Below are 23,932 nucleotides of genomic sequence, written 5' to 3'. Positions count from 1 at the left end.
CATCCTTGTTGGGTGGTCTATAATGGATGCCAAGCAGAATATCTGCCTTGTTGGCCGTCCCCCTCATCCTTATCCATAAGCACTTGACTTTATTATCACTATCGCTAGGCTCTATACAATCGAAACGCTCCCTAACATACAGAGCCACCCCACTGCCTCTCCTTCCTTGCCTATCCCTTCTGGAGAGCTTTTAGCCATCCATTGCAGCCCTCCAGTCATAAGAGCCATCCCACCATGTCTCTGTGATGGCAACTAAGTCATAGCTATCCACCTGCACAACGGCTTCCAGCTCCTCCTGTTTGTTGCCCGTGCTGCGTGCACTGGTGTGGATGTAGATCCCCTCCTTCTGCTTGGTGGCAAGAGGGTAGGGGAACTTCTGCTAATAGTGGAGCCTCCATCTGCTGCCTTGGCCCCAGGGATGGTAGGGTGTAGCTCCACCACTCTATCTCCCTCTCACACTCCCTGATATTCCTTAACCTTTCCACTTCCTCTTTCAGCTCTGCTACAAGGCTGAGCAGATCATTCACCTGGTCACACCAAAAACAGCTGTTGTCTCTGCTTCCCTCCGGTATGAGTGACCATCCATTTGTCTGCATACATTTTCAGGACAGCACTTATTTAGCCAAGCACTTCTGCAGTACCTGAGGTGCACAGAAGACAAATACTAATGCATTAATGGCTGTAATTAGAGACAAGATGTTTGGCAAAAGGCACTGTTGGCAGCCACAGAGGTATGCAGTAGTGGTGTCCAAGCTATGTAACAACCAGGGCATGATTCCAAGACAGGCCAAAGAAGTGTTGCATAATATATTTAGGATTATTTCTGAATTTCGTCATGAAACAAAGGAATAAAAAAGAAGATGCACAGTGGAAATGGCAGCCTGTAGCCAGACACTGACAGAACAGGCCTTCCTGAGGATATGTATCAGTGGTCTTTGGATAGCATGTGGCCAAGCAGTATAGGCAGAGCAGTTAAAGCTTTTTTCATGTTTCACTGCAGCAGCTTACCTGACATCATAATTCATGTTGTCTCTTTTAACACAGAGACGCATATCATTGTCTAGGACTAGCCTCACACTTAAAATGATGTGTGAGTATCCAAACTGTAAATAGGAGAAAACATCTAGTAGTGCCACCTTTCCCTAGGAATCGATGTAGTAAACCCCAATAAAGCTCCCCTCACCAGAGTTCCTTTTGTGTAATGGCCATTTTTCAATATTAGAAATGCATTGGGGTCTCCAGTGAAAATGGGAGTGAGATCTACTTGACGTAAGGGCTGCACAAAGAAAGCTGTATTAATCGCTAAGTTTTAAAAAAAAATAACTAATTCGGAAATGAATGCTGAAGGTCTATTCTAACAGACTAATACCTGCATATAATGGAAGAAAAACAAAATATGCTAAGTCAGAGCCAGTTTCTAGAAAAAAATACCCTGAACCCACTAACAGTCCAGCATTAACTTATTTCCACAGTCAAAAGAGCATTAAGTGACTGGCAAAACAGGCAACTGGACAGAGGAAAGGGGGTGACTTCTGTCTATTCACAGTAGCCATGTGTTAAAACTCTGATATCGGTGTGGATAATACTCTCAGTGAGTGTTTTACATGAATAAGATATGAATGCAAAGGGCTGGAGTAGGCCAAATGACTGAAAATGTTAGAGGCCGCAGGTGCCCTTGGAAACATCACTCAGGGTAAATGCAGAAGAGGCAGACGCATAACAAATTAGTCCTTGCTTGGACACAAGGCTTTGTGCTCTCATTGTGCTTGTGCTGGCGTTCGCTCTCTATTAACCTGTACTGTACCACTCCACCGGATTAACCAAGGTGCTGCGCATCAGCTGTGCTCTGCCACTTTCCCTCACAGTAGTAATGAAGTCAATACCAGGGAGTCTAAGGAAACAAAACAATACAATCTCTTATTTCCTCTGATTTTGGACTTCAGGGCGCGATATAATTGAGGTCTAACAACAGTGTAGAGTACACACTTGAAAAACTGATTGCAATCTAAAAGATTCAAGCTGCTTTCACACTTTGCAATCATAATAACAGTTAGATTTTGTGGCTGTTGTACTTGCTATGCTGTGCAAATAGCTACATGACACATTTTATCCTCTTCCTTTCTACATTCCCTTGACAATCTGAGCCACTCCACCAAGGAGGGCATGTGCTTTTCCAGCCTGCCACATGGCTTCAGCAAGAACGCCCAGTCCTCAGAAGAATATGCAGAGTGGCATGAAAACCTTGTATCATAGGTCTTCAGGTTCCTTTGCCAGTGACAAAGAATCTTGAAATGGTAGTTACTGTGTCCCTTTTTGTAAGCACCTACTCAAAACTCACCAGCCGATTTACACAGGGGTCCCCAGGATGTTCTGTACATAGCAATGGTTTCACCAGTCTTCAGGGATCGAACCACATGGCATCTCTGCAACAGTCAATTCAAACTCCAACAAGTCATATGGCCTACTAATTAAAAATACAAAGCCTTCTGATGAATACGTGAAAGCCCAGTGCTATTCTCACTCATTGTGGGTTTTGTTTCTTAATGTTATGCATTTTTAAACTGAAGTGAGCACCAAATGGAAGTTCAAAAGAAATGGCATTAGGGAAACATCAGTATAAAATCTGTAATTAGTCACACTGGAAAACACCGCTGTGAACAGACATTTCACACAGACAACCTCTTCCTTAACTTTCTGGTTGCTTTAGAGAAACCTTAAGGGAGAATAAACTTCTCACTATTTCTATTTGCCAGGGTTTTGCAAACATTTTTATTTGAATGTTTCTGCTGCCCATGGCAGGCACAGCACAACCAGCACCAGCAAAAGCAGGGGCAACTTTCAGCCCCCGCCAAGCTGTGTGTCATTTTGAAGCAATGCACAACTCTTCAGTGCCATGTGAACTACTAGTTTGAAAGCCCTGCCCTGTGAGATGTTGGGGATTAGCTCCTTTAGCTTTGTGTGAGCAGCACTTGCAGAGTATACAGCACACTCGTCTTCTGCACGCTAACTCAGTAGCACCGTTCAGTTTGTTTGCTACCTTTTTGGTTTAAGTTGCAACTTAAAGCGCTCTGACGGGAACCATAGCTTGTTGAGGTTATTCAAAAGGTACTGTTGCTTTCCTGGGAGTGCACGTAAAAACAGAGAAACTGCTGTACCATACCATAATCAGCAAACGAAAGCAGGGAAGTGCAAGGGTGTCTTACCAGCTTGTCTACGCAAAAATGTCTCACCAGTGTTACCAGCCTGGTTACAGTGAAAAATCTCTACAATCCACTGTCAGCAATTGTGTCCTTAGCTGTGTCAGCCTGCAGAAAAATACCCATGTAGCTGTGGTTTTGGCCTACCCTTGAATAGCATTCCCAGCTAGACAGATCCATTAAAGGATACGGTTACATAGGTGCTCCCTGGTGTCAATGATTTTTTGGTTCCACGTGACCACGGAACAGACATGTTCCATCAAACATAAGCGTGGTGGCACATCACTCCTCCTCCCCCCATTCAAAGTCATGTTTCTTACTCATTTCTTACTACATTGCTTCCCAGCCTATCTGGTTTTTCTACTCTAAACTTTAGCGCACCTCACTTTTCTGCCAAGAAAACAAGGAATAAAAAGACTGGTTACCCAGGAAATAAAACAAGATGTAAGTCTCAGTTTTGTGGGCAAAGGGCTGAAGCAAATCTGCCTTGAAGCAAGTCAGTATTCTCCAGAGTAGCAGACAGATAAGAGGATTAGATCCTAGAACATGTGCACTTTCTCAGGCATCTCACATTATTTCCAAATATACTCTATTCTTGCTCCAGTCTTCCTTGATCTTTGCATCTCCTGGAGCTCTTCCTCCCTTCTTTGTAAAAGCCATTGTCATCCTGTGTGGATGTGCCTAGTACTTGTCTTCTGCACATAACATTTTAATCTCAGTCTAAGACAGTGAGTTCACTAACTTTTCGTAGGGGGTAAATTTTGCATAGGAGAAAAACAATATATCCCATATATATAAAAAATATAGAAATTAATAACATAGAATATATGAAAGAAGAGGGCCTCACTAATTAACTCTGCTGTGCCTTGTTTACTGCAGACATCAATCTCAATCAAACCTCATTTTGGCCTAGCAGAATTACCCCATCACAGACCCATGTAATTCAGATCAAAGCCAGTCCTTTAGTTAACCATGTTCCTGAACTCTAACCCATACAGCTAAAGCCTGCTCTAACAGCAAACCCAGCGGCTCCTAGCAAAGCAGCTGTTTGATTCCTTACAGCAGCCATACCAGTCCACAGAGTCCCTGTCCAGCCCATCCCTCTTATTCCCTTGCCTTGCACCCACCACCACAACCCTCCTCATCGGTGCAGGACACACAGAAGCCAAGGAGGGCACCACCTCCTCCAAATTGAGGGCACAGGCTTGGGGTTGCTGAAGCACTGATTTTTAACACACAAATTCAGCTGTGAAAACTGGAGTCAACTTTCCATCTGTCAGTCGTGTTTCCTGTTCCTACTTTGTTTTTCTTTTTAATCTGGAGGAAGCTGTATACTTTGAGAAGGGAAACAAGTGTCTTCTGATAGCCATCTTTAATCTTTTAGGAAGAGATCATTTGCTTTATAATGGGCTTAAACTGAGTTATTTAGAGCTAGAGGAAAGTGTTAAACAATGGAGGAACACGAAACTGCTAACGAAAACATCCTTGACAGAAAAAGAGCCAGGAAGGTTGACAGAGAAAGCAGAATTCCTGTGTGTCTGCTATAAAGTAGAAAGAAAAAAGCCATCAGCAAAACCTATTTTTTCTTATTTCTATTGTAGCAATACATTTTTAGATGAAAGAAACAAAGCAATGCTTTGGAGCACAGACAGTTGTTATCAGAACACTGCTTGGTTTAATGCTTTAAAAAACAATAGGGTTTTAAAAAGCTGTAATAAACTCTATTGGAGTCCAGTCCTAGAAACTTAACGCCACTGAGCTTCCTTTCCTGGCACCTAAACTCTCACCTGCAGAAGCAAATCTCTAGGGGGAAAAAAGGACAGAAAAACATTCCAAATCAATTTACTCAGGCTCTCCTGCTGATGCTGCCAATATGGGTGCTTGCTTTTTTGTGGCATGTCCATCTGAGCTGACAGGTTTCTGAACAGCCTATCTCATTGTGACCCGTGCATTGCCTTAAAGCCACCCCTCTGCATAGGTGAGAAGTTCAGTTCTCAGGTTCCCCAACTTTGATTTCCCCATTTGTGTGCAAGATCCATGCTTTTAACTATGAGGATGAGGAACAGGAAGAAAGGCAGACATTTCCACACAGTTGTAGTTCTTCCCCACCACTCTCTGCTCTCAGCAGAGAATGAAGGAAAACTTCAAGAGCTATTTTAAACCTTGTTTGGAGACATTACCCCTTCAATTCCATAGCAGGACTGCATATGGCATGTAGGAGAAAAATAGCAGAGCAGAGCAAAGCACTTACCCTCCTGCAGGTGCTTCCTGATGTCTCCATACAAATACGTATTTTGCAGTGTAGGTAGACCACAGAATTGTTGATAAAGGAAAAAATTTTCATCTTAAACCGCGCTTTGCTTGAATTCCCATTCTCTAGCAGTGTTGTGTATGTGTTTGGGATGGGACAGCTGAAAGAGAAGAGGAAAAACATGCATAGCAGCCAGGGCTATAGAAGGCATGTTGTGGTTATCGCATGTAACTCATGTTGTAAGGCTCTGTCCTGGTTTCAGCTGGGATGGAGTTAATTTTCTTCCTAGCAGCTGGCATAGTGCTGTGCTTTGGATTTAGGATGAGAATAATGTTGATAACGCACTGATGGTATAGTTGTTGCTGAGCAGTGCTTACACTAACCAAGGACTTCTCAGCTCCCCATGCTCTGCCAGGGGCACAAGAAGCTGGGAGGGGGCACAGCCAGGACAGCTGACCCCAACTGGTATATTCCATACCGTATGACGTCGTGCTCAGTATATAAACTGGGGGCAGGTTGGCCAGGGGGCAGCAGCTGCTGCCTGGGGACTTGCTGGGCATCGGTCAATGGGTGGTGAGCAATTGCGTTGTGCATCACTTATTTTGTATATTCTGTTATTGTTATTGTTGTTATCCTTTCCTTTTCTGTCCTATTAAACTGTCTTTATCTCAGCCCATGAATTATCCTTTTTTTTTTTTTTTCTTTTTTTTTTTTTTTCCAATTCTCTCCCCCCATCACACTGCGGGGGAGTTAGCAAATGACTGTGTGGTGTTTAGCACCTTTAGAAAGCTGCAGCCAGATCTGCCATGAAGGAACTCTCCAGCAGTGCAGGGGTGATAAGGGACTATTTGGTGCTTTATTCTCACAGTGTCCAAATAGAATAGAAGATTTGAGAAATGGTTGGAGAGTTGGCAAAGAAGGAAAAGAGGGACAGAAAGAAGGATTAAAATTTGGCTTCACCAAACAGAAAGTGAAAGAACATTATATTAAAAGGAATAGCTTTTCTTACGGAGCAAAATGACTAACCTGCATTTTAAGGTGGCAGATGAGCCCAGGGAATATGACACTGGGGTGAGATCAGGGATCCAGACAGGAACAAACCTCCCCTCTCACTAGAGGCTGCATTAATATTGTGAGTGAGCCACATCACATAGGAATCAACTAACCTACACCTTCTCTAATGAGTCACATAAGCTCTTTGTAATATCTGAACCAGAGACAAATAGATAAAGCACATGCTTTTCAATGTTCTTTCACTACTGACTGACAAACCCACATATTTCTTCAGGTCAAAAGTACTATTCCTTTATAAAACTATTGGGAAGACAACCAAACTCAAACAACTACCATATCACCCTTAGAAAACATTTCTTGTCATACCTACCTTCCTTGTTCAAAGGTGTGACCAGTCAGAATGGTAAGGGACAGTGTATATGAATAATGAGAATACATATAAAAGGCATTTAAAATATAACACATTAGTAGCCAGTGCCACGGGAAGGTCTAAGGTGTGGCACATGCTATATTTAACTCTCATTGCTGTACCTGTTGCTGATAAAAGTAAATGAGAAGGGATCCAATGAATTATTAGTTGGAGTTGCCCAGCAGTCAGTGAGGACCACCTTGAACTTGCTGTCTGCTCTCTGGATCCCCACTTCAATCAGTACATCATCACTGGCAGAGACATTAAAATTTTTTGGTATTGGGGAGTTTCCAATAAACAACTGCATTTCTGTTCTGAAGTGTCCAGATCCATGCAAATCCTCAAAGATGGTGTAAAGTCTGAAACAACAATCAACCTCCTTTAAAGACCACAAATTTGACTGTGTGTTTCTATAAATCAGTGCCTATATCTCCACCTCTTGCACATTAGTGCAAGTGAAGAGTTATCTGCAGTCCAGGATGTTAGGTCACTGGTCCAGAGGAAAGGGTGAAAATGCATCAAGTTTTCAGTTGGGAAGGTAGGGAGCATGGAAACGCAAGTGAGAAAATCCAAAGGGTGGAGGAATGTCTTGAAAATACCAATAGAGCAGAGGAGATATCTGAGTGGACCTGAAGGGAAACAAGACTCTGAACTGTGTTAAAGTTCAAAATAAGGAGAGTAAAACCTTAGTGAAGAAGTGAAGAACCAAAAAAATTAAAGAGAAGGGACAAATCTGAACAGTAAATGAGGGACATGAGAAAGTCATAGACCTCAGAGAGAAGGGGACCGACAAAGACTTTGCAGGGGGATAGAAAGGAAAATACAATGTCTGGAGGGTTAGGAGCCAGAAAGTAGATTTGGTGATGATAGCATGGTACTAGGCAAGAGAGAGGAGATGCGCTTGTACAAAGCGAGAACATTCACCATCAGAGCAAAGTTTGTGCTGCCACGTTTTCTGTGAGTGTGGGTTTGATTTTCTGTGAACAGTGGACTAGACTCCATCTGACTTGAAGATGGGGACTTTGATAAAAAAAGAATTTGCATTACATATCTTTTTTTTCCAAGTTGATCAAATAAAGATTTGTGGGGATGAAAACTTGCCATCCTCAGCACCAACACAGCAGTCTGCATGCCTACATCAGTTGAAAAGATAGATTATTGTTATGTTCCAAAAGCAGGAAAACATTGTTATTGCTACACATGATTGCCCAGGAAGGCAAAGAGGAGTCAGGAATTCTGGTTCCTGAACCTGCATCAGTAGCTCCCAAAGGTTTATTTTAATGTATGGTTTAGCCAGGCAATTGTCAATCTTGTTGGCTGTTGGATCTATTGAGACATTAGATGGAGTAGGAGAGAAGCCCACAGCAGGGATCACCTGAGCACAGGACTTGCAGGATGGCAGACTACTTGGTATAGCAAGTACTGTCACTGGATACAGCTAAGCTCCCTGGGGATTTTTCTAATGCTCAGCCACAAAACAGCATTTTAAAGCAGAGAGAGTTGTTACTTACCCCTCTGCAGTGTACCCAGAGGAAGTCAAGAGATCGTTTTGAAATACACAATGAATGGGGCTGGCAACTTTTAAACGGTGGATTACTCCCTGAGCATTAATGTCATTCCGAAGGATGGTTTTCACTATGGTATTAGTTATGTTCTGAAACACAGAAAGAAGAAAGCACGACTGGTGAACATCAGTGTATCTAGGGTTATAACAGAGCTCTGGGCTTACAAGCTTCAAGTGCTTGGGAATTCTCCATTCTTCTCGCTGCAAAAATCAAGCAGGCTAAACCTCTAGTATCTTATTTGCTGTACACTGAGACAGTGGAAATCCACCAGCCTTGCTCCTCTTCCTCAGTCTGCTCCACAAGAGAATTTCTGTACTTTGGTATGGCCTGAGCATACTGTTTGGTTTGGGATTCAAAGAGATAGCCACCACTCTCCGTCCCCATTACTGGTAGCATCTCAGGTATTTCTCTAAATACAATAATGAAATTGCTTTTAAGAAAAGAGAAGCTGCAGAAGGAACCCAGAGAGACTTGGGAAGTGACTCTCAGTTTGGAGAAGCCCTTGATTTTTGCTGCCTGACTCCAAAGATTCCCCTTCTCTTTCCTGCTTGTCCTCCTCCCTGAACAGGGAGGTAACTTTCCACTCACAGGAAGAGGTTTTCTTTCTCCCAAGAAGTTTCTTTGTCCAACATTTCAGCATTAGATTGTACTCTTAGCTAAGGATCCACCATTGCCCCCCTCCTCACCCCATCCCCAAGAACAATTGAAAGTGTTCCAGGGCTTCCTCACGTTCACCGATTCAAGGGACTTACAGTCTCAACTTCAGTGCCACAGTTGCTCCAGCCTGCCTGCAGCACAACGTGAGTGCCATTGCTGATGCTCACGTTGCAGTGAGGCTCCCCCAGGTAGAGGGAGGTTTCTGGGATAGACTCCTGCCGTAAAAATCTCTTCTCGACAGCAAGGATGATCTTCTCGTTTTCACAGAACACTCTCACAGCATCTTGAATGGAAACCTTCTGGGCAGGTTTAACAAGGGAGACAGGAGATGCTTGAGGATAAATGTCAGGAGTTGACACAGGATCCGTGGTGAGAGGAGGCAGCACCACGTTGGAGAATGTGGTGTCCTCCAGAGCTTTGTGCTCAGTGGTAGAGAAGTCCAGTGAAGCAGGGGAGGACACGTGAGTTGAAGTTTGCAAAGATGCTGCAGGTAAAACTGGGTTGTGTACAGGTTTCTTATCCATCAGCGTTGCCTCTTGGCTGATAGAGAATGCTGAAGAGTGCCAAAAATAAAGGTACTATTGTAATTTACAGATTCAAATTGATTTTATAAGGTAAGAGCAAACCCTTAGGAGGAAACTCACAGCTACTGGCAGGAAACTAGCTGCTTTTGTTTTGTTTTGATTTGTTTTAACCTGCTGTACTTCCTGCCAAAGCTGTGGCTTTTTTTTTAAGAAAGTGCAAGAGAGACATAAAGTGCCTGTGAGTAAAGCTGAAGTCCTTTATTTCCTGAGAGCTGCAATAATTAGTGTGCTCATGTAAAACATATATACAGCTTTTGGAAGATCAGTGCTTGCAAGAGAATCCCAGCTGTAAATTGCTCAGCTGGATGTGGGGTGTTAACAGGAGCAGAGTTTGTTAAAAAACCTGGCCCCATTTGTGACCAGCTGGTACCCAAAAGATATGACCCTGAGCACTTCGGAAAACCCTTTTTGGGGGAAGTGCAGGACAAACCTAATGTAGCAAGCCCACATTGCACATATGCGTCCTCAGAGACAAGAGTGGGGAGTTGGAACAAATGTGTTAATAGCCATCTTTAATGGTTTCAGGAAGAAAGCAAGCAGGGGGAAAAGGAAAGCACAGGCTGAACTCAATGTGTATGTCGAACACCTGACATCCAGCAGAGGCTCTGGGGTTACCCCATGGCTCTTTGCTGGCAGAAACAACCTAAGTATTCATCCACCACTGACTTAGAGAGCACCAAGATAATAAACTCCATTTGCAGTGAAACACAGAGGATGTGTCTCATCGCACAAAAATTCTGTTAAAAAATTTTAATGGGTTGTACATACAAATAGCATCTATTTCCCAAGTAGCATATAAAATCTGTACGTATATATATATACATGAAATATATATATCCTTCTGAAATTCCCCAGCTTTTGGAAATGCCCAAATTAAACAGTTGCTGATTTGAACCTAAGAGGAAGAAAAAGAAAAGTCTGAGATCTTTCAGAGCTATATTTCCTAAAGGCTCATTATTATAATTCTAAATATCTTGGTTAAACAAAACTGAGTAAAGGTTGGTATCAGTCGACAAATCATTGTGACTTCAGCCAAAGGGTAGCTTATGACTGTGGTTACCAAAACAAATATAAATTAGTGATGAAGCCTAAAAGAATTTAGGAGCTTAAAGACCCATCATATGACAGCTAACAAATGATTTAAGGAAAGAGACAAGCAAGATGAATTAACTCATACAAAAAATGTAGTTTGTAATACCAAGGTTTCACCCCTGCTGCCATACACAGGTCAAACTAGATACCTAGTGCTCTGTTACCTTCTCTATTATCTCTGCTGCTCCCTCTGCTACTGCAAATAACTAGCAATCTTGACAATCCTATCTAATTTTAATGGCAAACATGGGAAAGCAGAACTGTTAAAAGAACCTTACAAAGACAGCATTAAATCTTAATATAGTAAACTCTCATGACAGAGGATTACAGTCAGAAATACTTAAAGTCTGCTGCAAGACTTTTTCCACTAGGATCCAGCTGAAAACAATGAACCAAATTAATCCCTGGTAAAATTTCAAAACCTGTGGCAAGGGTGGCCATGATCCAGTAAAGATCAGATCACTAAGCATTCCACTAGCCATTAGATAATAAAAGACTTTTTTGCCTTCACAGCTTCTTCCAGGCCTTTCTGGGTGCACATCAGCAAATCCTTCATTGCAGCTGCACTGGTAAAACCCAAGTGTGTTTTGGCACGATGCATCTGGGGAGCAGTCATCCTCTTTGCTCTTGCACTCATCATAATCTGTTGGGTATATTTAAACAAAAGGCAAAGGTAGAACATGTATAAATAAAAATGTAATGGTTCTGAAACTGTAGCACGGCGGACAGACATCATGGTGGGATTACACCTCTTAGGTGTGATACTCTACTGTATGTGTCAGGCAGCCGCTGAGTCTAGGAGAGGTGGGACACTGGAAGCACAGCCTAGAGGGATAATTGCAAGCACTGACAAAACCCTCCAGGAGCTGTGCTACCAAAGATGCTCAGCAGATACTCTCTGAAATGTAGGAACCCTGCTGCAGAGCTCCTATCCTCCTAAACTGATCAACAGCCCAAGGGGAGGCTTCTAACCCCAGGGGCTTCCTCAGCTTCCTCCCTCATTCCACACTCCTGAGCAGATGGTTAGCAAATGCCCAGCATGAGTGAAGCAGGAGGTTTGTGTGACCAAAATTTTCATTTTTGAAAGGACAAATATGCTTTACTTCCCTTTCTCTTCCCAAGGCCTAATTGTAACTGTGCAAATAAGGACGTAACACCCTAGGTGGGACTCAGAAAGCAGCACTAACCATCTGCTCTATGGGGACATCGCCCTGAAACAAACCACTTGTTTTAGCACAGGTTTGAGGGGAGCAGGCACTCTACAAAGCACTACCCCAGGACAGTTGTGATCTTACTAATTAATGGGATATGTGACTTTCCAGACTCACACCTATAGGGTTAACAGGCAAAGAGAACGTACAGGGCAGACTATATACATGCTTCTGAAGTAATTTTGCATGAGATTCTGATTGACAGCTTATAGCAATATTCTTTGGACGAACATATCATGTTAAGGATATAGAATTTGCGGTTTTTTCCAGTGATGACACATTGACTTGTGAAACAGAATTCAACATCAGTTAGTCACGAGACTGTTCCTTGTTAACAACTTAAATTACGTATAAAGGAAAAGAAGTTATACAATCTGCCATTGTTCTGGCCTTGGTAAGGTGTGGACTTTCATGTGAACTCCTGACCCACAGGTGTGTGAGGAAAACCCATACTCTCAGTGCAGAAGAATGCACGTGTTCATCTATTTGTTTTTTGAGGTTTTTATCACATGCAATATTATCAGTGTGAAGCAGAGGGTAATGTGTTTCGAAATTGTTTTAAACAGAGCTAGTTATATCTGTGTACAGGGACCTGTTTCCACCGGTAGCTTATAAAACCCTCAGTTTGTGACCGCTGTTTCTAAAATCTCTGTATCTTCTTCTCTATAAAATTAATGCTTGCTATAGACAAAAAGACAAGTTGGTTTTGTCCTATTGGATCAGGAGTACCTCCCTTCTTATTTCATCTTCTGATGTTCTCTGAAAAAGCTCAGTGGACGGAAAAGCAGGAGCAATATAAGGAAAAAGAATGGCTTTTCATCCATCTGTTTTACAGATGTTTCACCTCAAAAAAATACAGATTAATAGGCTTTAACATCCTTCTAGTTCTGAATAGCTATTGGGATACAAGCTGATCCTTACCGTTTATGGAGAGATTGCTCTTGTCAACTGTGAAATAGGAGCTGTGTTCAAAGGCATCACGAAAGGCAGTGATGATGTAGTAGATATCCACATCTTCTGCAATCAGTAAATTGAAACTTACCACTGTGCTCCCATTAGTAATACCCGTTATCAACACTTTAATCAGACCAGCATCCGTCTGCTGAAGAACCTCAAGGGGCAGAGATTTATGTACCTGGAATAAAAACAAAATGCATGTGGAGGTGGACAGATAGAAGCAATTACATTTGAGACTTAGTACACTGCCCAGAAGAGAGCATTATGCTTTACAGTTGTGCTTCATAATCTGGAGGGAAGCAGCAGAAAACTGACCTTTTGCTTCATAACATTTCCACTCTGCAGCAGCTGAAGGATATGGTATATATTTAACCATGAATATTAAAAAAGCTGAGCAATTAAGATACCTTGTCTGTCATTTGGCACAGGTAACAGGTAACAGCAAGGGAGACTGCAGGGAAGCTCCCATATTCTGCCTCTCAAAATGCCTCCAGGGAGAGGGGACAACCCAATATGAGGAGGAGCTGCCAATGGAAGTGGAGAGGCCTCCTGACACTCCATGCTGCATGTATATCTTGGAGGGCTCCCTTAGCTCAGGTATGTTATGGCTTAGAGCAGACTACCCTCAGGCTTTGCTTCACAGGTCATTTCTCATCAGAGCCAAGAAAATAAGCAAAACTCTCCTGCTTATCTTTGAGTATAAACTTCCCTCCTTTTAAATACCCAGACCAGGGTAAAAAACCAGAAAGGCATTTCATGCCATAAGCACTGCCACATAACTCAACCTCCCATCAAGTCAGTCCTCTATTTGATTTCAGAAATATTTCACTAAAGTCTTCCCCGAGGAATATCACATTATTTCTGCAAATTAGGACTGTCATTGGGGCGCAGAGTCCCTACTCATGGTCCTCCCCGAGAGTCCAAGAGCAGGGCTAGGAGATGACTGCATTACTTTGAACAGGAACTGTCACCTTCAAAGTATTGCAGCACCAAATCACAGCTGAACTTAGAGCAGCCTAGAGAAATCAATAAAATAAACATTCACAGTCTGTACACAGTGACCTTGGAATTCAGTAGTGGACTAAGAAAGAGAATGGCACCTTTTTCAAAGCACACTGAGCTTTATTCACAATAGCCCCCAAAGCAGCCTCCTTTACGACAGTGAATAGCAGGATGATCTGCTTTCTGTGAGACGGGAAAACACAATGCTGTGTGAAGCTTTGCATCAGCTGGGCTGCTCAGCCTCTCCGCCATCCACCTCAGGCAGAAATACCAACCCCTCTCAAAGAGATAAACAGACCGGAGCTGCATGTTCGACCTCTTCCCTTTCCACCCTCCAAGGATGGGTGGTGCCTCTGGAGGGCAGCTGCCCATGGGAACATCTCCTTCTCCTCCCACAGGAGGGCAATCCATGGGGCAGGGCACCCAGGCATATACAGGAGCCTGGGGCAGGGGGCGTACAACGTACAACAGCTTTTGCATTTCCAGCACCGTTCCCCTTCATCTCCAGGCCAAGCACCCGTCACAGGAAGAGCAGGCACAGGTCAGATGGCATCATCTCATGGGACCAACCCCAGATAAGACATAAGGCTAATACTAATTCAACTTTAAAGAACATGTTAAGAAAACATTATCCACAGAAATACAGACCTATTTCTGAGAAACTCACCACAAAGAGAAACTGGTAAACATCCACAAGTGCTCCCCTTAGTCCTTTTCCTCTAATCACCCAGACAAAGGGGCCCAATAAGATTGCACTGGACTCCCTGCCTACCTGCACATCCCAAGGGAAAGCAGGGTGCACACATACATACAGAGATTTGCATGCCAGGTCTTGTCCCAGCATCTAACCACAATGCAGGCAGAGCACATATCCAAAGACTAGATGCCAGGGTAAGCACAGGCTGTGCGATACCATCCATTAATGTCCTGAATTTTCCCATTACAATTGTATATTTTCTCCTCTCCCTTTCTCCAGGAGACGCTCACAGATCCTCTGTGTTTCTTAGTATACTTCACGTGTGTCTGGGAAGTGTTTTTAAATTCTTCCATGCAAAAAGTGGAGCAACAGAAAGCATGGGACATAACTTTCAAGGCTGCATCGGGCAGGTGGTACAGGTTGTTCTCAGCTATTGGTATTAAAATTGCATTTAGAAACTGTCAGCAGGAGACCATCCATGGTAAGAAAGCAGCTCCCAACAGCACATGAAGGGCAAATCCCATGCAATCACTGTCAACCCTCCTGAACCCGGGATACACACAGCTTCCTTCTAGGTAGCAGCCACTAGCTTCAGTGCAGGACACAAGATGGAAACAGCCACAGAAACACCGACGATTTCATGATTTCTCAGAGTACTTGCTCTTTGCCTTCACCCTCCTGTGGCTGTCAGGCTCCCAGGATATGCCAGCAGAGAGGAAGGCACAGAGCAGCAGAGCAACCGCACCATAAGGGCCAGACAAGCAGCATTTGGCGCAGGTGAGAGCTCACACACCGCTGCCCTGCGCAGGAGAGTCACACCTCTTTCCCAGCACCTTGCTCTGCTTTAGGCCCTCTCTTTAGGGTACATCGCTCACTTCCTTCCCTAGCTCAACTTTCCAGAGGATTAAGGGGGCAGGCAGGGGCTATGTTGCTGCCACCTCCAACCCTTTCTTCCTTTACGCACCTCCTGCAGGAAATATCTGGAGCAGCAGGGCTGGATTTCAGCCATGAGTTTAAGGCAGAGCTTATGTCTGTGGTGTAATGCACAGGGGTGCAGGCAGTGACTACCAGGGAGAGCCCAGGGAAGGGGCAAGGCAAGGGTCAGCGGTGGGAGCCGATGGGAGAAACACCCTCACTTCTGCTGCACCCACGAACAGAACTCATGCATTTTGTGCTGGATTCTCCCAGGTGACCACAGCTCTTGCACATTTACATGCCAAGCATGACTTACCTGCCTGCTGTGTGTTATCCAGGCCCTCCTTACTTGCCCACTATGTATCATCCAGCCCTGCAGATGGCCCCAGATTTTGCAGGCGTGCGGCAGCCCTCTTCTGAGTCACCAGAGCTGATGTGTGTTGCATGTGCTTGGTGGCAAGGTAACATTGCACAGAACAAACCCCCTGCAAGCACCTTGAGAGGGCTCCCATGCATCTGGAAGTCCCACACAGCAAACCTTGCAATGCTCCACAAGGCATGCAGGCAGAGCCAGGAGGATGGAAAGAGCTAACTTCCCTATGGAAGCCTGAGCAGACTGTAGGCTGTCCTTGCCAGACCCAGAATCTCATGTTTGACCAAGTCAGGGGGCTTTTGGGACCCTTCTCCTCTCTCTTTCTGCTGTTTCACAAGGATGTACTGAAAAGTTGGCAGTCGGTCCTTTCAGTTAATCTTTTGGTTCATTTCAGCCAGTCGGTTCATCTTTCATAGTTTTTCTCTGAACTTCTGGACATTAAATACACATGCCTGTGACATCCTCTTAGCCCATCCCTGATTTCACCAGTATTCCTTTCTCAATCTATCTCTTGAAGATTTTATTTTATCGGTGCTTCTTTTTACCTAAGGCTTGGGAAATTTTTGCCTGATATTTTTGTTTGTTTTGTTTCTGCCCTTATTCATATTTTTCCTCTCAAAGCAGGACACAGACTTTGAAAAGTGCCAGGGGGGCATTCCCTGTATATCTATTTAGCCACTAGGTGACACTACAAAACCCTTTATCCAGAAGGCTACATGATTTCACAACAGTCCCACACCCTAGGTTATCAAAATAATGGTTGATGAAGCGGGGCTAGAAAAAAAGGAAAAGAAAGAGTGAACTTTTTAGAAGGAATACGTAATACCCCTGAGCATGAGGTTGTCTTACTAGACAAATAAATTATCTTGGGATCCATCATTGTATCTACAATTTCTGTAGCACACAAGGGAAACACTAGCAATGCCAGACCAGAAGAAATTGGTGTGGAAGAAGAAGAACCACAAGAAAGGGAGGGAACATAAGCAAATTAACACCAGCATTGAGGGAAGGGAATGTCCCTTGCTCAGGCAAGGAAAAAAGGAAGCAGATAAAGTCCAAGTTCAGGGCCAGATGGAAGCCATGCTAAAACTGACTTAACAGGAGGGGAAAGGCCAATAGGTTTTTGGAGCAAAAGGGAAGTGGCAGGCTCAAGCAGCCAAGCTCGCCCCATGGGTGGCTGTGGCACGTTTGCTGGGTTTTCTGGGACCACCGATCCATAGGGCCCAGTCAAAATGCCAGCTGCTGTTGGCGCTATCATAGGTACCCGCACAGGAGCCTGCGTGGCCAGCAGAGCAGGGAAGGTACTGGCAGTCTGGAAACTGGAAATAAGTAAGTAAAGGGAACATTAATTTGAACAGAACCCTGCATGAAGCCTGTTTTTTTACTCAGAAAAAAAAAACCCTCCCCACTGTCGGTGCTTTGGCTGCACCTTCAGAGAGAAGGTGCTACAGCACACACCTGCCCAGCCACCATCACCAGCAGCTTTAAGGTTGTCCCAAATCGGGGACAAACTCAAATTAACAAAAAGGGTGAAATTACACTGGAATAATGAAACTTCCTTAATCCCTGTATCAACACTCATTCCACATTCAGATAGCTTCAACTGCAATCATTTTAAGTGCGTTAAGCTACATCAAACAAAGGCTACGTCACTTCCAAATGAGGGGGTCACCTTGATAAGGCAATATCATTTATTAGTTTCACACTTTTTGTCAATCAGTTAAGTTTAAGACACGCAAATTCAAAACAACCTTTTCCACTCAGGAATTTAATGCACCACAGTGAATGCATTTTCTATTCAATCCTTTTGTTTTCCTGATTCATTTCCTTGAGGACAAGCCCTAGGTGCCATGATATTCTTATTGGCTGTTGCAAAAGACAGGCTGAGCAAAACCCAAGAAGACTAAAATACTCTCTCACCCTTAGTTATGTTGTTTTTCAGTTGCATTGCAAGGAGAATGATGAAACTAGCCTGGACAATGACAATGCAAGTTGTCACGTCAAGTTTTTACTTCTTTCTCAGCTACACATCATTTAAAGGACAGTATTTCCATTTGCTGTGCTGCCAATTTAACCACATGGCACTTAAGTGCTGGGGCAGCTCTACACTAAAGGATATTATTCACATCAGGAGTTATAAACCCTCTAAATTGTAGATGGTGACTCCAAAGAGGTTTAAAAAAAAAATCTCTGGCAAAGTTTATTTAACTGGAACTTGATAGTGCTTTTAAAACCCACAAAACTTTTCTCACTTTAAAGGATCAATTTCTGGACTTTATAACCTGAAAAGAAAACATGCAGATCTTTTTGTTTTCCTAAACTTCCTTTTCTTTGGCATCTAGAAATGCAACATTTGTAATAAAGCACTTATTTTGCCATGTACAGCAGCTACTGTATAGTCTATAGAATAGTGTACAGCAGATACTATAGCCTATATACAATGGCTCAGAGGGAGCTCAATGCTAACACATCTCACTGGCTGATCCACAAAACCAGTACACTGGAAAAAGGAGATAATTCCTTCTAATCACAAGTGATCATTTTCTGCCTGAAACTCTGAGAAATGGGTAAAACTGACACAAAAACTTACTTTTGTTCCTTTATGTAATCATTTTACAAATTTTCCAAATATATTTGTCTTGATGATTTTCTGGATTAAGGTATTTGACTGGATAGTCCATGAGGAAAATATATTCATTGTAGTCCATTTTAAAACTATACTATTCCAAAATAGCCTCAGGCAGAGCGTGATGCTGAATGAGAGTGAGGTCAGTGGAGAATTGTTCCCTTTTCACTTTGCTAATCACGTCGCTCCCATTTTGTGACTGTTTTTCTGATGTGACAGCTTGGGGTTGAAACAACTCTGAGAAAGCTGTGCTCCACTAACACATCCAGAAAGGTGCAAACCAGCAATGACCGGTGGGACACTGATTTGATATCCAAGAAAACATCATGCACAGCTAAACAGATCACGCTTTTCCCTCTATGCTGGCCTGACCCCTGCCCAAATGCACGCTGTTGTCAGTGCACCCGCTGCCGGCAGCTGTATTTCAGTGACAGGCCGTAACTCTGTACACAGTGAGAGTTTGGGGAGGCTTCTGCAGGATTTGAAAATTCATATGATTGTCAGAGATGGATTTATCATCGTGGTTATCAAGGCCTCTAAAAACACAGACAGTTAAGGGGAGATAGGGAAGGCGATAAAGCAGCCCAGCATAACCAGTGGTTTTCCAAGCACAGGTGTGTTTGAGTAAACACCAGCAGGAACAAACTTCTGATAAATTCACTAAGAAATTAGGAGATTCATACTGTCAAAGGCAATGCCTGACAAGTGTGACAGCGTTAAAGGTGCAGCTGATACCACAGTGTGCTTTGATATCCTACGCTCTAATTAGAAGTGAGGGCAGAGGTGACTTACCAAGAAACCACTCCATTTCCAGATACAGAGCTACAAAAACAAGGACAATTATAAGAAATGCCAGCCTTAGGGTACTACGGCAAAGGGTAATAACAATCATACAACTCATTAATACACCGCTGCGCAAGGCAAGGATATCAGAGCACTTTGCAAATATCCATTAACTTTTCACCACATCCCTGGAGGAAACCAATAAGCCAGTATAACCGGGTATGAGAAGCAGAGGAAACGGAGGCACCAGAGAATCCCCAAATCCTGGTCTCACTCTAAAACAAGGCTGCACACTCATCCTGCAGTCTCAGACAGTCAGAGGGACTCCGACCTTACAGGTGTGTCGAGGGACACACATGTGGCATACAGCCTGCATGGGAAAAAGATCATACGCATGGTTTCATAGAGACTGGTAACAGGTCACATCCTTCTTAGTCACTTACTTCATCAACAAAATGCTGTGCAAAGGTTTGGTATTCCTCACTGCTTGCGTTGCTAAAGCCCGGAGAGTATTTCACATTTGTTATCCGTACTGTGCCACTAAGTTTCTGGACAGCTGCAAAGTAAGTAAACAACAATTTAAATACATATTCCATGGACTGTAGTCCATGGACAAGTATGTGACAGTCACTGGCATGCCTGGCCACACGGGGTATTTGTCAACTCATAACAGCAGAAGGCCAGCCCTCTGGAATATAGCCAAAAACCCAAATGCATAAACATAAGCATCCAGCACCTTGGTCTGCCCACTCTGGCCCCTGGATGCCTCCCAAGGAGGGCACAGACCTCCTGTAGGTCTTATACCTGCCAGCTCTGTCTTGGATGCTCTGGGGCACCTGAAGTGTTGCTCTATCGCTATGTTCAGGCACCTGAATTGCTCTCCTAGATGCAGCTAGCTGTCCCAGCTCCCTCTACACACAACAGGATGACACCAGGCCCTCCAGAAGGCAAATATTTTTAGCGTTGTTACTGCAGACACTGAAGGTGATCACAAGCAGGAGAGAAAGGGCTTCTCAAGACATGATTCATGCCCTAGTATCCTTTCAGTAGCTAGCCAGGCAAGCTGACTGCCATCACCCAATACCGTGACCATTGCCAGCCAATTGTCTTCACACTCCCTTCCAGCTGCTAACAGATCATCACTCCTAGCATACCAAGCTCTAATGTTTTAATGTTTTATATGAATATAGGATAGTCTTCACCAAAGACTTCAAGAACTCTTATTATCTGACTAAGCATTCCATTTAAAATTGTTTCTGAATCAAGTTACCTGCCTTTACTTTCTGGTGTACCAGCTTGCTTTCCTCCCTACACACATCTGTCCTGATTTCAACAGTATATAAGGCACCAGGTTCCAGCTCTGAGACTGTCAAAGGCCTAAACTGAGTTTTAGTCTCCTATATTAGCTGCTTTTTCTGAAGCAGCAAGAACCGAAAAGCAGGGCTCTGCATAAACTCTGTGGACCATGTTACATCAGAGTTGGTTCTAGCTACATTGGGTACAATAATCCTTTGAGCTGGGACAGGTGCTAGAAGGAAAGAAATAGTCATCAAGTAAAGCTTTTCATGGGAGAGGAGAAAGTCCTGCCTGCTTAAAGCAAGCCACTGAAGCAGACTTCTTTTATCCCAGCATTATCTGTGATCTCAAAGGAACCCTCACCACCACCGCCAGATCAAAGGAATTGGGCTTGTTTTTTGCTGTGGCTTCTCCTGTCATGTGAATATTTAGGAGATAAACCACCTTCAGTTATCTGATGGTGAGAGTGGAAAATGTTCTGAACAATTTTCAAGAACAAAAAAACCCAAAACCCAGTATTCTGAAGACATGACAGACTATGAAGAGTTGGCTGAGGTTGACCCTCCAGGTCAGAGACGTTGTCACAAGGAGAAGCTATATATTAAACTTCACCAAACATGGATTTTTGCCCTCTGAATTTCCTGCCCTACCACTATGGTAGCTTTTCCTCTTGTTCCCCAGCCATAATCCCTTCACAGCCTTCTTTCCCAGCAAAAGCACTTGGCTGAATATTTGATTCATCAGGAAAAGAAAACAAACATTTATAATCTGAACTCGTTTGTGAGGAATTCTTCAATTTGTTTTCCAGCTGGAAGAAAATGACCTTTGGTTTTTTGTCAGTTAAAATTAGCTATTTTGATATTTTTTTTAAAAATTAACATTTTTTGTTGTTTTCATTAAAAAAAATAACACACATTTTTCTACTCTTTCTTACATTGAAAGGGGGTGGGGGAACACAAAGCAAAGCGGTAAATTGAACTTTTCAATTCAGGTCAACATGTTGTTTGGTCCAAAATTATTTGTTTCCTCCATTTGGCCACTGAGGTCTCAAATCAGTTATTTGCTCAGCTCTGTTCCCTGGTCTCACCAATGCCAGGCAGAGCGAAGGGTACAACATGAAGAAGAGGGAAGACAAAAGCTGAACAGGGGCATCGGCATGGCTGCCCAGAGCTTGGCAGGACTGGAGAAGTGGACACTGTGGCACTGGTGATCAGGACCCGGTACTACAAGAGAGGCTGGAGAAGCAGTAGAACTGGCCTTACATGGCTGAAAAAGAGGTTTTCCAGGGAGAAGAGAGTGAGGGAGAACCAGAAGTGGGGCTGGATGAGTGGAGGCCCCCCAGGAACAAGAGATCATAGAGGAGGGGAAGAGCAAAGAGCAAAGGGGAGCGTGGTTTGGGATTGGAGAGATGTGGAGGGCATGAGAGGCTGAATAAAGACAAGCAGAAACAAAACTGAAATAGGTGTCACTTACTAACACACTAAAGAAAAAATACATTTAGTGATGGGCAGAGACAGCAGCATTCCTATCCCAGACAAAGCCATAATTTAAAGACCCAGTCTGACTTGAAGCTTGAAATATGATTCAGGTCCAATCAACAGAAAAATCCTCTCATTAGCTGCAATACATTTGCCCAAACCCAAACAGAGGAAGCCCTCCCTGACAGCCTATTTACTCTCAGTTACAGCTCTTGAAAAAGTGGCTTACAGTTTTCCACGCAGCTCCTGCCCCACAGGGGTTTGCAGGGCTCTGCCTAATCCCTCCTCTGCTGAGAGGAATAGGAAGGCAGGTCGTTTGCCTTCCTGGGTCTCTGAGGTAACCCTAATGTGGCTGCTGCTGCAGTACCCTGGTGCCAGAGCATGCAGGAGAAACCAAGATGTGTGGCAAAAGGACGAGCACCATATGTTTCATTGAGCCATGCTCAATGCACTGTATGATTTGCTTCATCTGCTTTGAGATGAAGAAATGTAACACCAATAAAGCTAACTGCTGAATTACCACAAAGAGAAAGTATTTTGACATGCTGATTTAGAAAAAAATGCCAATTCCTGCAAGAAAATAATTTTGACATAGACAAACTAGTTTCAGATGCCTTCATCCCAGACTACTGATTCCAACTGTGCGTCTTTCTGGACTCTGAGTGAGGCTTTGCTTCTCACGCAGCTGAATTACAATGTGTGCAGGTCCCTGCCAGATGCATACTCACTGCGGTCCACGGCTGGGCCTCGTGTCGGGCTGGGAGCTCGAGAGATGCCTGGCAGAGCTGGTGACCCCGAGGCTCCAGTGTATTTCTCAGACCAAGAGCTGTTGTCTTTTCCTGTATCTACGTGTGTCCTGAGAGCAGTGCTGAGGGTGGAAATGCCAGCATTCCCTGTGGCCGGCAGAGCTGTACCAGGACCACCCTGAGAGGTGGCTTGAGGCATACCAAAAGCTGTGTGACTTCTAGTGGTAGCAAAGGCCATTTGATTTGGAAACACCAGCAATGGTGAACTGAGCTGCTTTTGTTCAGCTGTGCCCATGGGAGCATTTGTGAGAGCAGCCGCTTGCTGTGATGCATCGGAGGAACCCTCTGCCACAGAGCTTTGCTGCAACGGACTTATGGCTGCCTGCCGCTCTGCACTCACGGCCAGTTCCTTGCTGGCTGTGACCCCTGTCGCCATAGGGCTGTTGTCCCTGCCAAAGCCCATCTGTGGTGCCAGGCCTTCTCTCCAAGGGGTTGGAGGAATGCGGATGGAAGAATGACCATGGGGCACTTGTTTGTCACCCAGGGGCAGTGCAGCAGAGAGGTGTATGGTGGTGCTCACCCCGGAGCCTACAGCAGCCACCATCTCAGTGGTGGCAGGGGAAGCAGGGGCTGCAGGGCTTCCTTCTTCAGGAGCAAACTCTGTGCTGTTTGTTACTTCAGGAGCCATCGCTTCAGTGAGAGGGTCCACAATCTCACCTGCAACACAGCAAACGCACATTGAAATGGGACCTCAAACTGGATGAGACACTAGGGTCTGACTGAAAATAGGGCTGAGACCACTCAGCCACACATAATAGCATTACAGAAGCAGGTCTTGGATATTTCATTAACACATTGTAGCACACGTGGCTTTTACGGTGTTGAATCTGGTTTGTGCTTATGCAAAGAAGCAGATTCAATTCCTGGGTCTCCCCTTCTGGTTGGGAGGGCATGGATCATTACAGTGGGAGGAAATTAGCCACAGACATACCAAAAGAGAAAATAGTATGTGTCATGTTTTTCAGCAGTCAGTCATTAGCCTAATCAAGAAGGATCTCAGAGAGATTTAGTCTGAAAAC

General features: G+C 43.9%; 1 protein-coding gene across 1 annotated transcript in view; it reads right to left on the bottom strand.

Moving 5' to 3' along the window:
• Window positions 1-23,932, bottom strand: part of UMODL1 (uromodulin like 1) — a 56,422-nt gene that overhangs the window by 6,850 nt on the left and 25,640 nt on the right. Inside the window, exons 11-21 of the mRNA XM_064444305.1 lie at window positions 22,836-23,570; window positions 19,777-19,889; window positions 14,607-14,783; window positions 12,902-13,115; window positions 11,088-11,412; window positions 10,557-10,572; window positions 9,189-9,671; window positions 8,383-8,525; window positions 6,994-7,230; window positions 5,449-5,608; window positions 2,339-2,423 (exon numbers count right to left, since the gene is read on the bottom strand). Of these exons, the coding sequence (XP_064300375.1) occupies window positions 2,339-2,423; window positions 5,449-5,608; window positions 6,994-7,230; window positions 8,383-8,525; window positions 9,189-9,671; window positions 10,557-10,572; window positions 11,088-11,412; window positions 12,902-13,115; window positions 14,607-14,783; window positions 19,777-19,889; window positions 22,836-23,570 (2,688 nt within the window). The remainder of the gene's footprint in view (window positions 1-2,338; window positions 2,424-5,448; window positions 5,609-6,993; window positions 7,231-8,382; window positions 8,526-9,188; window positions 9,672-10,556; window positions 10,573-11,087; window positions 11,413-12,901; window positions 13,116-14,606; window positions 14,784-19,776; window positions 19,890-22,835; window positions 23,571-23,932) is intronic.

The sequence above is a fragment of the Phalacrocorax carbo genome, chromosome 1 (assembly GCF_963921805.1).
Source record: "Phalacrocorax carbo chromosome 1, bPhaCar2.1, whole genome shotgun sequence".
Classification (NCBI taxonomy): domain Eukaryota; kingdom Metazoa; phylum Chordata; class Aves; order Suliformes; family Phalacrocoracidae; genus Phalacrocorax; species Phalacrocorax carbo.
Note: the sequence above shows the minus strand (reverse complement) of the source record. Positions and strands in the feature narration are given on the sequence as shown.